The 16,647-nt window shown below is 46.0% G+C and overlaps 7 protein-coding genes across 7 annotated transcripts; 3 read left to right on the top strand and 4 right to left on the bottom strand.

The window, feature by feature from the left end:
- Positions 1 to 1,379: 1,379 nt before the first annotated feature.
- Positions 1,380 to 2,321, top strand: PIN3 (Pin3p; the record flags this gene model as incomplete). Its single annotated transcript, XM_018856737.1, has 2 exons — positions 1,380 to 1,545; positions 1,588 to 2,321. 2 exons carry the CDS (start codon positions 1,380 to 1,382, stop codon positions 2,319 to 2,321), a joined length of 900 nt encoding a protein of 299 aa, XP_018714741.1.
- An 832-nt stretch (positions 2,322 to 3,153) lies between these two features.
- Positions 3,154 to 4,062, bottom strand: PHB2 (prohibitin subunit; the record flags this gene model as incomplete). The annotated part of the gene is made up of 1 exon (XM_018858637.1): positions 3,154 to 4,062. One exon carries the CDS (start codon positions 4,060 to 4,062, stop codon positions 3,154 to 3,156), a length of 909 nt encoding a protein of 302 aa, XP_018714740.1.
- A 208-nt stretch (positions 4,063 to 4,270) lies between these two features.
- Positions 4,271 to 6,061, bottom strand: METBIDRAFT_10412 (uncharacterized protein; the record flags this gene model as incomplete). Its single annotated transcript, XM_018853766.1, has 1 exon — positions 4,271 to 6,061. The coding sequence occupies one exon, from the start codon at positions 6,059 to 6,061 to the stop codon at positions 4,271 to 4,273; it is 1,791 nt and encodes a 596-aa protein (XP_018714739.1).
- A 581-nt stretch (positions 6,062 to 6,642) lies between these two features.
- On the top strand, positions 6,643 to 9,125 carry METBIDRAFT_10411 (DNA helicase; the record flags this gene model as incomplete). Its single annotated transcript, XM_018853765.1, has 2 exons — positions 6,643 to 9,005; positions 9,059 to 9,125. 2 exons carry the CDS (start codon positions 6,643 to 6,645, stop codon positions 9,123 to 9,125), a joined length of 2,430 nt encoding a protein of 809 aa, XP_018714738.1.
- Positions 9,126 to 9,437: 312 nt separating this feature from the next.
- Positions 9,438 to 10,034, bottom strand: RDI1 (Rdi1p; the record flags this gene model as incomplete). The annotated part of the gene is made up of 1 exon (XM_018856672.1): positions 9,438 to 10,034. One exon carries the CDS (start codon positions 10,032 to 10,034, stop codon positions 9,438 to 9,440), a length of 597 nt encoding a protein of 198 aa, XP_018714737.1.
- A 1,013-nt stretch (positions 10,035 to 11,047) lies between these two features.
- METBIDRAFT_77088 (ubiquitin-ubiquitin ligase) lies at positions 11,048 to 14,212 on the top strand (the record flags this gene model as incomplete). Its single annotated transcript, XM_018858636.1, has 2 exons — positions 11,048 to 11,065; positions 11,129 to 14,212. 2 exons carry the CDS (start codon positions 11,048 to 11,050, stop codon positions 14,210 to 14,212), a joined length of 3,102 nt encoding a protein of 1,033 aa, XP_018714736.1.
- Positions 14,213 to 14,328: 116 nt separating this feature from the next.
- Positions 14,329 to 15,094, bottom strand: RPL35 (60S ribosomal protein uL29; the record flags this gene model as incomplete). Its single annotated transcript, XM_018853763.1, has 2 exons — positions 14,329 to 14,685; positions 15,092 to 15,094. 2 exons carry the CDS (start codon positions 15,092 to 15,094, stop codon positions 14,329 to 14,331), a joined length of 360 nt encoding a protein of 119 aa, XP_018714735.1.
- Between the last annotated feature and the right edge of the window lie 1,553 nt (positions 15,095 to 16,647).

Here is a 16,647-nt window from a genome sequence, read left to right as displayed (position 1 = left end):
TCGTAGGCCAGTAGTGACATTCACCTTTGTAGTGCACCAGTCTGTATTGCACCGGTTCTACTACACTTGCATTGCACCAGTATTGCATCGCACCAATTTGCATCGCACTAGTTCTGAAGGTCCTTCAACTCTTCAACTACATTAGCTTTTGTCCAAAATCCGCAGAAAGTAGATGCGTTTGAAATGGATTGGGACTGTTCATCACCACCACAATGGCGGCCATGACGCCAAGTACGCAAGAAATGGACCTGACCCCCAAAGCCAAAACCGTATTCATAAACCGTCGTGGGGAATCCTTCATTGAAAACTCAATGGTGATGCCATGAAACATCACCGCTGGCTCAGGCGACTCATGTCCCCCGGTCGTACTGTATATCTATATCAAATACCTGGAATGTGAAATAACAACGCCCAATTCGAAAGGCTATCGCACCATTATACCTGGAATCTTCCGGACCATTGTCTTATAAACCGGCATTTCTCATGCTATACAGATCTGGATTCTTATTCCTTTGATGCAAGCTGCTGCGACAGGGTATGAATGATCGTTCATGGTCAACCTCTGCACTCTGAACGCATCTTCAAAATGTCCAGGCCATATTGCCATATGGTGTAGTTTTTCGCTCAGCTCTGGTAGGCCCTCAGGTCGCTAATCATGACGAGTGACTATGATGACTCTTTTCGATGGGCCAAAAAAAGCACTCCTGATAATAAATTTGTGCCTGAAATATCACCTCTCCATCACCATGTCCTTAAGAGTACCATTTCTACGATATGGTCAGTTGAATGCCAGAATTGCGAAAGAATACACAAGCACCCGCAAAATATATAAGCCAGATGTAAATCACATCTACGTCATATGTAAGTCACATCTAATTTATTTTCAAATCACCTCTCAATCACACCTAATACACACCTAATTCCACCTCGTCTTCACCTGTTTTTCATCTTTAAGTCGCATCTGTTTCGTCTCTGATTCACCACATAATGACCTCTTAATCACGCAACGGAACCTCGAAAAAGTCACCCAGCCTTGAAAACATGTATATTGCTCTGCTCTACCACGAACCGTCAGCACCAATATAGTAGCCTCACCATCCGCGCGCCCCACCAAAAGAGAAAGTGGAGAACTACCGTTGTCAGGCTTGGGTGTGCACACAAGTACGGCCCCCATGCTCCACATTAACGTGCCACTGCGCCTACGCCTTTCAAAGCACTATTCCTATACTAAAACCTGGACTCGCTACAGCCCGAATCTACCCTCAAATTGGCCCCAGAATTGCACCCGGCTCACGTGACCCCGAAATCTTGCTCGTCTGCAGATCTTGCGTGATACCCCATAGCGCCCTCGGCCCAGAAACTTCTCCTCACTGCACACCATGTCAGCGGCTCTCATCAACAGATCGCTCACAAACGTGCGTACCGAACTCGAATTTTTGTATGACTCGGAGGTCATCGACAAGCTGCTTTTTGACTCGCTCATGCTGTCGCTTCCCAAGAAATACGCTAAGGACATGTCTCCCTGGGGCTTGGACAAGGTGCCCAGTTTGTCTGGAACAAACGACATTAAGAACAATGCCAGCCCAGCCAAAGCAACTTTCGATGCCACTTTCACAGACTCCATTGCCGAATCCTTGAAAAAGACGTTGTTGCGGGACGACTCGGACTCCTCTCCTCAGACCCCGGCACCCGTACCTTTGCCCGAAAGAACGCCCGCGCCTGTGCTTGGTTATTGCCAGGCCTCGTATGACTACGAGTCCAGCGAAAGCGGCGACTTGAAACTCGTGAAGGGCGACGTTCTAGCGGTCGTGGAGCACCTTTCTCTGGACTGGTGGAAGGGATATAAGAAGGGCAGTTCCCCTGCGCAGGCAGGCGTGTTTCCCTCGAACTACGTGACTCTGGTTGCGGAAAAAGACTTCCATACGTCTGAGCCCAGCCCCTTGCCCAGCAATAACGAGAAAGCTACTTATACCCCGGAGAACAGTTCCTTTGCAGCAGCCCCGCCCATGTACAAACCTGCCCCAAACACTGCCTACCAGCAGGGTTACCAAGCCCAGCCTTCGTATGGCGGCCAATTCCAACAACCCTCGTACGGTGGCCTTGTCCAGCAGCCTTCGTACGGTGAAAATTCCCAGTTTCCGCCGCCATCTACTAGCTATAATGGTCAGCAACAGGTACAGCATGAGCAGCAGCTGCCACAGCAAAATAATAGTGGAATCGACCCGAAACACGTGAAGAAATTCGGCAGCAAGTTGGGCAATGCTGCCATTTTTGGTGCTGGCGCCACCATTGGAAGTGGGATCGTCAACCTGATCTTTTAGGAGTCTCACGGCGAACTGCCTTGCGGCTCGCAGATGTACTGAGCAAGGTGGCGCACCAGTATATTTGCATGTTTTTCAATCTCGGACCCTGGAGTTCCCGTGGTTCACTGTTCAACTTTTCGCAAGGCGCATGAGTCGTAGCATGTGGGCTTCTCAGCTAGTGTTGCATTCGAGAAACAAAGTTTGATTTCCGACTATATTGATTTACTTTTAGAAGCACTTATAAGCCCATCGCTCTCACCATCACAGCTTTATATGGGCATGCGGCCCTATATCTACTAAAGTGAGCGGGAATAGCACTTCGTTGTTTTACGTCCGAGTGAGCCCAATATTTTCTGGATTCCCGGCTGCATTCAAACCCCAAAGCGTAGACACAGTATTTCCCAGAACAAGTTCTTACCTATACTAAAAAATTCTAGTTGGCACGTTTCATTCTCAATGAATTTTTTTGGAGTTGAAGGCATCAGCTTTTTGGTATCAAACAATAACCCAGCTCGGGAATATTCACGTCTTCATTCGGGATTTTAAGGCGTCTTGCGACCTTGTCTCACCCCACAGGTGTACACGGAAGTATTATGTTTCCACAATTGATACATTAAAGCATATTCGTGATTAGTTTCGAAGGATTTTTCAGTATTTTCTAGGTCTACTTGTACGGAACACTTCATGATTGTGATGTGATTGACCCATTCAGCATCTGGCTCACACTGTGAATTCTTCGAAAGATTTACCTTAGGATGGAAAAATAAATACATGAAATATACTATCTCACCTTCAAGTGTCTGCGGTTTTCTAGTTGGTTCATTCATCGTTACTATTTACAATTCGATATCTACTTCCTGGAATCAACCACAGTGTTCAACAACAACGTGTCGTTGTCCAACAAGATTCTGTTGGGAGAGGTGGCCAAGATCAGAGCAATCTCTCTGGCAGTGTCCAATCTCTTTAACTCGACATAGTCCTTGGACTTCTTGATCGCATCACCAATCAATTCAGCGGATTTGGCCTCACCGGAAGCTCTAACCACCAATTGCTGCTTTTCTTGAATGGCCTTGTCGACAACAAAAGCGGCTCTCTGCGCGTCTTGTTGAGCAATCTGCTTGGCCTCAACTGCTGCACTGAACTCGGGGGAAAAGGTCATGAAAGTCAACGACACGTCGTCCAACTGGATGTTGAACTTGGAAGCACGGCGCACGAGGTTCTCCTTCACCAACCTCGACACTTTCTCTCTCTGCGTAATCAATTGAGAGGCGTTGAATTGAGCAATCACGGACTTCAACACTTCGTTCACGATCGAGGGCAAAACTTTCTCGTCGTAGTCTTGGCCCAATGTTCTGTAAATATTTGGTAACTGGTAAAGATCTGGCTTAAACAAGACACGGCATGTGATGTTCACCATCTGCAAGTCCTTGGTTCCGGTCAAGGAAGACACGTTTCTGGGCTTAGCTCTCACGTCGAAAACAATTGGCCTTTGGAACCAAGGGATGACAAAATGAGTTCCCTCGGGGTAAATTTGGTTCTGGATTCCATGCAACCGCGAGTAGATAATTGCTCTCTGGCCACCATCGACGTTAAACAACGCATTCAGTGCCAACATCGAGGCGCCTCCCAAGAGAAGAAGACCACCCAAGCCCGCAAACATTCCGAGGGGCGATTTTGGTGGGGAGCCTCCGCGAGTGCCGTTTTGTGCCATGCGGCGTCTCAACTCTTGGGTGACTTTTTGCCATTGAGGGTCGTTCATTTTCAAATCGATTTGTGGGGTTTGATTGTGTGTTCCGGGTTGTCTATTCCAGGGTCACGGCTTTCCAAATTTTACTGTTCGCCTCTCGCGAGATTGCCCTCTTTTTTTGGTGTCGTTCCCGCGAACCCAAGCGCGACATTTCAAACGCGACATTTTTTGCAACTCGCCGCCAGTCACGAAACCAGTATAGCTTATAGAGGTACCCTCATCATAGAGGCACCCCTTCGTAATCGTTGTCCTTGTAATAGTCTGCGATTTTGCGTTTCCAGTACCGCTTCCTGTTTGTGTGGATCGGCGTCTTGATAAGTATTCTCTCGCAAAATATTAGGAATATGAAGAAAAGCGCGATCACTGAACTTGGGGCGAGACTCTTCACGAAATTTCTGGTGCTTAAGACTTCTTGGTACGGACATAGAGCATAGGGTCCGCCCAGAACATAGCACCCAGAAACGGTTATATCGTTGAGATCAATCCATACAGGATGCAGGACGTTCTTGCTGACGAGAACCGAACGCAATGAAAATTGCTCGAGGCTCAGGTGGGGGATTCCAGCACTGAATCCTTCTGGGCAGATCTCATCTTCGTCCAACCAGTCAATGTACGTTTTTATCTCGCTTGTGAGTTCCCATGAATATGGGTCTGAGTCATTTTGGCACACTCCTCTCATTTTATCGTAGCAGTTCTGGACCGCCCAGCCATCCGTGGTGATAGACACGCACAGGTACGCTGTCTGGGAAGTCAGCCTGATGTACCACACATCGTCATTTTGATAGTACTTCTGGTCACTGTTAGTTTCGTTGTACGTCTTGCTATCGTAAAACTGGTCCGAGGCCCACGACCAGAAAGATACGGGTGTGTAGCTGTTGGCAATTTGGAGCGTTTTTTCTTGAGCGTCTGCTTCCATAGCAGACACGTTTGAAGAGTTGAGAATTGCGCTGAATCCGCTCTCAAGGTACGCATTGACAGTCTGGTTTGTGAACGGCGTCATCTCATCGTCTACAACGAAGCGGAAGTGGGACTCCCTGCCCCAGTTACAGAAGTCCGAAGGTTGGGAGTTTTCTAGAGTGTCCGAGATATTTTGAGCCAACAGTCCATTTTCAAGAGTCTCCACCCATGGCAGAAAGTAGTACTCGTCTGGAAAAAATATGGTATCTGTATCCGAGGAAGAAATATTGTAGCCCGTACTCGAATTATGGAGAGTGTTGCTGAGCACGAAGGGAAAAACTCTCTTGTACAAGCTGAAAAGATAAGCATCCTGGGTAGGGTAGCGCACAGAGTCTCCACTTGGACTTTGCCGCAGGTCCCACAGCTGGAGATCTAGTGGGCTAAAGATGTAAGACTTTACAGCACTCAAAGAATCTTTCAAAGTGCTGCTCCCGACACTCAAGTAGTCCAGACTATATGATCGATATGGCGCGGGGACTAGATCGTGGCTGGTGCCTGCGGTGTTGGTGATATTCAGAGTTGAGTTCGAAGGCGTCGTATCCATCACTTCATGATAGATGGACCTGAGATTGAACGCAAACTGTACCACATTCGCCTCCAACCGCACATTGGTCTCAAATAAATAGGAGTTCACTTGCTGAAACAAATCCGTGACAGAGAATCCCGGCATACAGTTGTAGGTTTCATTGTTCCACAGCACTTCTACTGTTTTGGAGAGATCTATAGTTTCATTCGCCGGTATTGGGGCGGGACAAAGCTGCCAGTTTTGGGTGAAATGGTTCCAGTACAAGTCAACCATGAACAAGCTGTACTTCATGTCCAAATAGCTCTTGACCGTCGAGAGAGATGTGTTTGAATATCCTTCTATATCAAACACCACTCTATTGAGTGAAACCCCGAAGAATGTAAGTTGATCGATGGTATCGTTGTTCGAGATGTCCCTTTGAGCGGTATATAGATCTGCGCACAGCAGAGCCAAATCTGACCAGCTTAGAAGATTAGCGCAGCATATTTGGAATAAGAAAACGGCTGCCCCAGCTGGAAGAAGCAACATGGGGGAGTCCGGCTATGGGCTTTCTTTATCTTTTTCTTGGTTCAAACCCCACAATCCAAGGTAGTTGGTGCGGTGCGCTTGACTTATCTGGTGCGGAATATAGCACTAGGGAAGGGCACAGGATATCTAGATTGAGAATGATTTGCCACCAAACTATATCATAGCCGTATGTTTAGCTAGTTGCTTCTCTTGGTGTATGTAAGGATGCATGATTCTGTTCCATTTCCAGAATTCGTTAACAAAGTATTTAATTTGGACTTTTTAAGTTTTGTGTCGGACACATAAAAGAATCAAATTGTATGTTATACGGGTATATTACAAAATTTATGATTATATGTCATTACATGAAAATTGTTTGCTGGAAAATCCCCATGAATTCCGTAAAAGGTATCACAAGTTGAAGGAATAAATACGAGAGTACTGTTTAAATGGGAAATTCCCACAGTGTCATAAAACTTCTTTAGGACTTTCAAAGCACTGTCTTCGACATGAGCGTTTGTTTACGCGACCGCCTGCGCCGCGTCGCTGTGGGGAATCAAAAACACACTAAAATCACCTCTCACAATTTGACCTGCTAGCAAATGAAAACTCTGCTTGAGGATACAATTTTGGCGTCTCTCAACAACAAGCAATGTCAGGCAGTGACGTCACCCAGCTCAGGAGTTCTCCAGATAATTGCTGGACCAGGAACAGGAAAAACCAAGGTCATCGTATCGCGAGTTGCCTATCTTTTACTTCATGAAAGAATCTCTCCACAGAATATAATAGTGACTACCTTCACCAAGAAAGCCGCCAATGAGATGGTGGAGCGATTGCGTGAGCTATTTTGTGGCTCAGAAATTCCTTTCGAGAAGCTCCTAATCGGCACTTTTCACAGTATCTGCTACAAAATCATTCAAAAGTATGGTCATTTGATTGGTCTTACGAATATCTCTATTGCAGATGAGAAAGACTCAATGCAGATTCTATCGAACGCATTGACGTCAAAAATAACCACTGATCAGTGGAAGAGTATCGATGCCCTTTCTTCAGCAGTAACAGGCAAGTTCAAAACGAAAAACGAGGCCAAGGGCAAATTCAATGGATATGATCCCAAAGCTTTCAAAAGACACATTTCCAAGGCAAAATCAGCAGGATTGACGCCCGAAGACTACGACAAGCAGCATCAGAAAAACGCGCTTTTGCTGGTTGTTTACCAGGCCTACCAAAATGAGCTTCTTGCCAACAAAGTCTTGGACTTTGACGATTGTCTCTTGTACTGCTTCAAAATAGTCTCTTGCTTTCCAGTCTTGAGGCACGTTGAACACACCCTTGTTGATGAATTCCAAGACACAAATGAAATCCAGTTGCAGCTCATGTACTGCTTTGCAAAAGGCGCTTCCCTACACTCGAATGTGACAATTGTAGGAGACCCCGATCAGAGCATTTATGCATTTAGAGATGCACAAGCTGTAAACTTTGAAAAGATGAGAGATCACTACTTAAAGACAAGCGACCAGCCATGTAAGATTATTACTTTGGATGAGAACTATAGATCCACGTCGGACATACTCCACATTTCAGAGACTATTATGCGTCAACAGCCTGGAAGAGTTGTAAAAAACCTCACATCCCAACTTGAGAAATCCTTCAAACCATTTCATGCAGTTCTCGACTCCAGCGAGGAGGAAGCAAGATGGATCACACATCAAGCGGAATTTCTTGCGGGCTTACCGCAAGGTATTTTTTCGTATTCTGATATGGCTATCTTGGTGCGTTCAGCATTCCAAACAAGGCTGATCGAAAACGAGCTCACAAGGAAAAAGATTCCGTACTTCATGGTACGTGGCAAAGCATTTTGGGAGAGGAAAGAGGTCGTAGCTATACTTGACTACCTCAGGTGTGTTACAAACAAAGACGACAAGTTGGCATTCATCAGGTGTGTAAATTTTCCAAAACGTGGTCTTGGTCCTAAGGCGCTTGCAGACTTGGACTCATTGATTGACGGCGAGAGAATGAGGAAACCGAATCACTCGGTATTTCTTACTTTACAGAGGATCGCCACAGCAGATTTGAAATCGTCACTTGGGCCAAAAATGAGGGACAGTTTGTTTCTGTTTTTACGTATTATTGAGGACACTCATCAAATTTTGCTCAAAGGATTCGAAATCGGAGCAGGGGACGAGAAAGCTGTTATCGAGGAAGCATTCAACAGCATATACAAAAACTCGAACATCTTGAAAGAGTTTGAGGAAAAAGTGGACATTGAGCTCAATATTGAGGAAGTGAAAGCACAACTTCTAGCCTTTGAGCTTCCTCCGGAATTCCCATTGCCGGATTTAGCTGAGGCAGAAATCCAAAACGTGGATGAGATTACGGGCCCTCTGTTCATCAGAAAGTTTCTCGAACTGATATCGCTCTACGATACCGATCCAGGGAAGAGCGAGGAACAGCTTAAAAAGCCTAAAATCTCCATCTCCACAATCCATGGGTCGAAGGGTTTGGAATGGCCGGTCGTCTTTGTACCTGGAGCGAGTGAGGGCCTTTTGCCTGCTTCATTTGCCATTGACGAAGCGATACCCGAAACCGTCAACGAAGAACGCAGGTGCCTTTATGTCGCTACAAGTAGAGCACAAACCCTCCTCTACATATCAGCATATACAGAGACCGAAAGCGGAGGTTGGCGGAAGCCCGTTGAAGAATGTTCCAGGTTTATGAAGAAAGCGGGTAAACATTGCGCTACTCACTTGGAGCTCGACACTCAAGAGAAGTTGAAAACCTTGTTTGAGCTCAGGGGTTCGGAGTTGACCGCCCATGGTTTTGATGTCGAGGCTTATCACGAGGAGTACACCCGAGGATTGCTGGAATATGTCAAGAAGCAAACCTTTAGGTCTGGAGCTCATGGAGAATTCACGTCTGCCGGTAAATTGAATTACACACCAAGAGAAAACACGTTTATCCAAAAGTCAAGAAACTGCTTTTCTGGGGTCAAAGCAGGAAAACCTCTACGCCTGGTAGGCCAGGCATGTTTCCAAGAAAAATTGGACAGGCAAAGAGCACCTTCCTATATCCCGGTTCGAAATAAGGTGGCTATTCATAAGTTTAAGAGACCAGCTGGAGAGTTTGCGAAGATGGAAACTACACATGTCAAGGCCGTGTGCTCGAATACACCCGACTTTGTGAGTGTTGGTGTGAAAAGAGCACCAGCATACGTGCCGGTCAGGTCGGGAGGTAAAAAGCGTTTGGGTACTAAGGCACGGGCAGCAAGTGGGCTGGGTGCACACGACGGCTAAACCGCCTTGCGTTTGCTCACTTACAAGCCGTGTCTATAAAATTGGGTTGACTATTGAAAGAAGAGATAAAAGTTCGGTGTTGGCCCGCATCGGGCCCAAACGACCTACTTAGTGATCTGGAATGACCACGGAAACTCCAAGTGTACCGTCTTATCATCGTCAACAAACTTTGTGATGGCCGAGTAAGACCCCCTGGCAAACATGCCGGAGGGAGCCTCAACTGCACCAAACGACTTCTCGTAATATGGCTTTTCCGTCGTGTTTGGCGCATACGACCCCAATGGCTCGTCCACTTTATCAACACGCACGAGTCCCTTCTTCACCGAATGCAAGTATTTCAAACCCGTGATGATTTCGTGCTGCACCCTGAACTTGACGCGCAACTCATACACGGTCTTTTCCTTGATGGTGAAAGCGATGTCCTTTTTGATGGTAGCACCGTTGGCATCCTCCATAGGAATCAGAACTGTTTCCAAATCATCCAGTTCGGGAAATACCAATGCCATTTCCACGATGACTACTGTGCGCTTGTCGCCGGGGGCAACCGGATACGCGTTCGCCGAGGCAGACAAGCCGAGGGATGCCTTCCATTTGGCCAAACTCTCATCCTCGGCGTCAAGCTTGGTGTACTCCTCGATTGTCTTTTTCTCACTCACAACATAGCCCTCGACTTGTTCTGGAGTCAATTCTTCGTTGGACATATTTGACGTGTTTTTATTGGGGCAGTGAGCTGGTCGAGAATCGTGGACCAAAGGCGGCGCGCGTTTGATCTGTCGTGGTTCCCGAGAGTGTGCAGGCCGGGGGCTGAAAACGCCCACATACAGGACGTATGCGGCAGGGGGAAGCTGAGGATTCCAAGTCTCGGGTGAGGCTGAGTGAGCAGACATGATTGTCTGGGACATGTCGATAATTCGACGGTTTCTCTTTCAATTACGAAAAGAAGCTTTTGTAATTGGAGCGCTCGTATAAAGATTGCAAGACCTTGGTGATCATGAGCTTGTCATTTGCAGATGGAGGTGCTTCTCATGCGAGCATCTATTGAACAAATATCCCAAGGAGGAGCCTTTCGAGATCCGGCCGGATGAGGCGATTTGTCCAAACGCCACCTGCCTGAGAAACCCAAATCTTTTTCGACAAAAAGGGGCTATATTTGCGCTTTTTGCTGCCATTCCCATCAATGAAAAACTGTTTTCATTAGACAAGAGATTGCTTGCACGAAGGTCGGCCCTTCGTAACTTCGAGCGCGCTTCAGCACCACGTCCAGGGTCTATATTGCTGGAAAAGAGCTCTCTAAAGTACTCAAATCTTGTTCTGTTAGCGAGGTGATCCTAAAAATTTTAATAAGGCATCTGTGATTCAAGTCGCCCGACGCTCATTGCCAAACTTGCTCATTTTCGGTGCGGATCTCATATTCTCAAAAAGCACACCAAGGCTAATTTGTCTTTTGGCTGCGAAGAGCGTGTGCTGAGCGCAGCAGAGGTTCCTGAAATGACAACCCTAGTAAGCCTGTTATACTCATTGACAAATCAAGACTCGGCTAATGTTTTTTCGTACTTTTTTAAGATTTGCAAGATAACATGACATCGTTTGTTACCCTGGTATACATCTAAGCGAGCCCCCACGATAATCGCCCGCGCCGGTGGCCTCACACCCGGACACCAAGCCTCATACTTGACCTATGCTAGTATAACATATTCATCAAGTCAAAGAGACCATGAGTAATCCTGACGAAGTACGTAGCTTTATGCTCTATTCGCCATGCACGTTTTGAGCCGTAACTAACTTTTCCCCTTAGATCAGAAACAAGAGATTGGCACGGCTTGCGCAGTTATCTGCCAACTCACCTTCCTCAGGGCCTTCGGCCTCTCCGAAACAACCAAAATTGGATCCTCAGCAACAACAGGCGCCTGATAAGGTATTGAAACCGTCACCACTGGAATCATCGGAAAAATTGGCTCCTACCACCGGAAAAGCCGATTTGAAAGCCGCAGAGCTGACCCAAGCATCCTCTCATACAGTTTCCCCAGAAATCGCCATGGACAAGTGGTTGAGAAGTGAGGTGCTCAGTTTGTTTGGCGTTGGATTTGGTGGTGATGCCAACAATTTCATGTCATTGGGCATGTCGGAGGTCTTAGATCCCACATGTGCTGACGCGATTTTCGTGGAAATCCTCACAGAACTAGGCACACCTAACGCCCAGTTGCCTTATTTGTACTTGTTCGAGGTGTACAACAAGGCGTTTGCGCTGCGCAGAACTCTTCTGAAAAAGTCAGCTGACTACGAGACGAAACTCGGGTTTTTGACTGCTGTCTCTTCATACTGTGCCGCGTATGGCCTCATCTGTTTCCAAGTGCCTGAGATGATTCTCGGCAACAATTTGCCCGACACTGTCTCTGCTCTTATTTCAAGGCAAGACTTGCACACGCTTTTGGCGGATATAATAGTCAAAGCGGTCGAAGAAGATGCGGTGTTGGACGTCACAAACGCCATTTTCCCGCAGTTGGCTGAGCGCCTTCACCTCATCAACATAGACAATCCCGAGTACACGAAATACCTCACGCTCTGGGAGACATTAGTATCTATGAAACCCGTATGTGCCAGCTTCTCACAGATCGACTCGTTCAGCCCAGCAGATGCCACTAGTGGCTTGCATTTCGAGAACAGGACCTTGCTTGGCTCCTTGTTAAAGTTGTCTCCTCTACACCCGAAAGTGTGCACCTCGTACTTTTTGAGTGGTGCTTTACCCACCCAGGAAATCGAGCTCAGCAATGCAAAATTGGCCCCACTCTTCTCGACCATCCAAAATGAGTATAAAGCCTTGGCTGAGCGTTTATGGTTCATCATGGACAAGCTCATTCGAGGCTCGCCCCAGACGAGACAGGCAATCATGAAGTGGTTTGCTGATTTGGCGAATATCTCACACTTGAGAACCGGATCTTATTCAGACCCCAAGAAGTTGGCCGGTGACGGCTTCATGTTCAACATATCCTACATGTTGGTCCGATTGAGTTTACCTTTTCTTAATTTCCCTACGTACTCGAAGCTTGACAAAATCGACCCTTACTTTTTCGGAGGCAAGAATAAATTATTGGACGTCAAAGAAGAGCCCAGGGTATATGCCTCATCTACGGAAGCCGAAGAGTTTTATAAGGATGTCATGGACGAGGAATCCAATTTCATTTCAGACTGCTTTTACCTCACACTAACCTATCTTCAGTACGGCATCGGTGGCGTGATTTCTAACTACAACAAAATGAAAGGCCAACAGCGCTCGTACAGACAACAGAGAGAAGTCCAAAGCAGACGCTTAGGAACCGAGAATCGGTTGATTGCGGGAATCACTATCTTTCTCAACAATATCAAGTGTTCCAGATGGGTTATTGAGGCGTTTTTTTTGAATAGAGGACTCAATTTGGAAATTTTTGATTTTGTGGTTGGCTCGGCACAGTTCTTTTTGAGAACCATCGACCCCGAGAACAAGCATCCCTCACCTAAGATCTCCATCCCAACTTTTCAAGTCGAAAAGACGAGCCAACTTGACGACAATGAGTTTTTGAAAAGCCAATCGCCAGTTCCGTGGAAGTTCATGCCAGAGTCTTGTTTGGAAGGCATAATAAGCTATTGCGACTTCGTTTCTCGGTTTCATATGAACCCCTTGACGAAGAACGACGAAAAGCTCTCGATTGTTGCGGAGTTTTTTGTAGCCTTGTTGCGCTGTCCTGAGTTGATTGGAAACCCACACTTAAAAGGATCGATTGTCGAAATCATATTCTACGGTACCATTCGCTCTCAATTTGGTGAACCGGGGTACTTGTCGAATCTTTTTTATAACAACACAGTTGTGAAGGACAATATCCTATACTCACTTTTGGACATCTACGTTATAATTGAGAAGACAGGCGCCTCTTCTCAGTTCTACGACAAATTTAACAGCAGATTCTACATTTCCAAGATCATCGAAGAGCTTTGGGAGGATTCGTTCTACAAAAAGCAATTGAGCGACTACGCCAAGAACAAAGTTGAGTTTTTCATTCGTTTCATAGCACGGATGTTGAACGACACGACATACTTATTTGACGAGGCCTTCAATGAGTTGAACAATATTCACAAATTTCAGGTCGAGATGGAGAAACGAGAGTCTGGTGGCGAAAGTAACGAGGAGGTATTTGGGACCACAGAAGAACTTGAGAAAGAGTTGCAGTCCGCAGAAAAGAAAGCCAAGTCTTATATGGGACTCGCAAACCAGACTATGATGCTTTTCAAGTTATTCACGGAGCAGGTACCTGAAGGGTTCACAATACCCGAGCTTGTTGACCGTTTGGCAGGCATGTTGGATTACAATTTGAGCTTGATGGTGGGCCCCAAGTGTTCCAACCTTAAAGTGAAGTCGCCTGAGAACTACGAATTTGATCCGAAGAAGATTCTTGCCGATATTTGCCAAATTTATTGCAATTTGAGTAGACAAGCTGAATTTGTACAGGCAGTGGCCAAGGACGGGAGATCGTTTGACTTTCAGTTATTTGGCAGAGCGAGGGATATTTTGTTGAAGAGGACAGGGACCACACAAGAGAAAATCGACCGGTTCTATGCCTTTGGCGCAGCTGCTGAGAAAGAGAGACTCTTGATCGAGAGACAAGAAGAGGAAATGGGCGAGATTCCTGATGAGTTCCTTGACCCGCTCATGTATACGCTCATGGAAGACCCAGTGATTCTTCCAGGCTCGAGGATTACCATGGACCGATCGACGATCAAGGCGCATTTGCTCAGTGACCCAACGGACCCGTTCAACAGGATGCCGTTGACGCTAGAGGATGTGATAGACGACGTGGAAATGAGGCAGAAGATTCACGATTTCAAGCTCGGGAAAAGGAATGCGTGAGGCCCGTGGTGTCATGGCAAGGGATGTATTGGCCACAGGCGAGCAGCTCTACGGATTATAGGGGAAACAAAAGACCGAGTTGTACAGCTATATTAATACCATGATATTATGTAAGTTTAAGCCTTGAGGGCGTAGACCTTCTTTGGGAAGGCGATTTGTTGCTTTCTGGCCTTGACGGTCACTCTAGCAGCATCCTCCTTGGACAAGGCTCTTCTCAAAGCTCTGGTCTTCTTGGCTCTCAAGTCCTTTGGGAGCAACTTCTTACCGGCGTACAATTCTCTGACGCTTTGTCTTTGGTTGGCGTTGATGACAGTCAAAACTCTGGCGATGTTTCTTCTGACAACGGTGATTTGTGGGACAGCCTTGGTGACCTTTTGGACCTTCAAAGAGGCCAACTCTTGCTTCAACTCAAGCAATTGTTGGTTCAATTGTTCCTCGGACTTGGATCTCAACTCAGCAACTTTAACGACGGCCTATATTTGTTAGTATTTGAGACGGGTGTTTTTCTCGCATCTACGTCTGATCAATTTTGCGCTGGCCACGTTGTCCGAACTAGGAAGGAAGGGCATGAATATGGCAAGTGATGGGCTCTGGGTACGGGTATTTCTGTTCACAAGCCAGAATGGCTTTTGGAAGTGCGCTTGGAGGCCAGGGCTGGCAATATACAGCTTTCAGTGTATCCACATGGAAATGGCCGATGCACATATGATGCGGATATGGTATGCTCGCATATTGGGAGATGGATGGAGCTAGGTTCACAGGCATCATGCGGACAGTGCCCAAGGAGGGGCACTTTTCTATGGCTGCCTAATCTGGAGCGAGACAGCGTTTGGGTCTGACGGACATTCGATGTGTTTTTGTGGCAGCAAAGCTACGTACCATTTTGTATTGTGATTTGGTATGGGGGACTTTCAGACGATGAGAAATGGGACAAAATTTTCAACACCGCACAGCGCCGGAGGAGAGCGCGGCCTGCATGGAAAGCCTGTAGATGCTAGGTGCGGCGACCGGCGGCGTCGTGCGCGTGCCAATTAGGGTACAAGCCCTCGCTGCCTCCGCTGCGAACAGGTGCGTGACTACTTCTCGGGTATTGCAGTCGCGCTGCGGCAGCGAGTCTTGGACTGGCCTGTTGAAATGGACATTTATGGTTGCCTGGGAATTTCTGGGAATTTTCAGGGACAGGCGCTGGGCTTTGGTTTTGTCGTTGTTTTTTTCGAAAGATTGTGGGAAAGCGGGCGCTTTCTGTACATGGGCAGTATATGAATATCGCGTGTTGGCCTTCTACGTGAGTGGAGCGGAGATAAGGCTCGGAGAATACAGGCGCATGTAGAAACGCGAAGAGACCCATCCAAGCGTGCGTTGGCAAGGGCGTATATATTGCCAGGCATGTTTAGTGGACATGTTTAGTGGGCTTTTCTAGTGGGAATTTCTACTGAGTATTCTCAATACGCATCTCTAGTACTTGATATCTCTAATTGACTTTCTTGAAAGCATTTCTAATTTTCAATAAGCATTCTAGTGGGCAGTTCTAATAAGCATTTCTAGTAAGCATTTCTAGTGGGCATTTCTAGTGGGCAGTTCTAGTGGACAGTTCTGGTATACATTTCTAGTGGGCAGCTCTAATGGGCATTTATGAAAAACATTTTTAGTGGGAATTTCCAATAAGCATTCATAAAAAGCATTTCTATTGGGCATCTTTTGTTGGGATTTCTAATAGTCCTTATAAGCATTTCTAGTAAGCGTTTCTAATACACATCTCTAGTGGGGACGTGTAATAAGAATTTCTAGTGGACATTTTTAACGGAAATTCTAAATGGATATTTCTAACCAGCATGTCTAATAAGCTTGTGGGCACGTTTGATAAGCATTCCTAATAATCATTCCTAAAAAGCATTTTTAATAAGCATTTCTAATAAGCATTCCTCAGAAGTAAGAAGCATTTCTAAGAAGAATTTCTAGTGGGCATCTCTGATGGTAGTTTCTTGAAAGCATTTTTAATCTCCAATGAGCCTTTCTAGTGGATATTTCTAATAAGCATTGCCAATGGGCATTTCTAATATGCATTTCTAGTGGACATATCTCATAAGCATTCCTAATAGGCATTTCTGGTGAGCATTTCTAGTGCGCATTCTCAATGGACATTTTTAAGAAGTATCCTAATGGACATTTCTGATGGGCAATTCTAATAAGCTAGTGGGCACATTTGATAAGCATTCCTAATAAGCATTCTTTATAAGCATTCCTAATAAGCATTCCTAATAAGCATTCCTAATAAGCATTCCTAATAAGCATTCCTAATAAGCATTCCTAATAAGCATTCCTAATAAGCATTCCTAATAAGCATTCCTAATAAACATCTCTAATAAACATCTCTAATAAGCATTCCTAATAAGCATTCCTAATAAACATCTCTAATAACATCTCTAATAAACATC

This window comes from Metschnikowia bicuspidata (assembly GCF_001664035.1).
Source record: "Metschnikowia bicuspidata var. bicuspidata NRRL YB-4993 chromosome Unknown METBIscaffold_1, whole genome shotgun sequence".
In the NCBI taxonomy this organism is placed as follows: domain Eukaryota; kingdom Fungi; phylum Ascomycota; class Pichiomycetes; order Serinales; family Metschnikowiaceae; genus Metschnikowia; species Metschnikowia bicuspidata.
The sequence above is the reverse complement of the archived record's forward strand: the minus strand, read 5'-3'. Positions and strand labels throughout refer to the sequence as shown.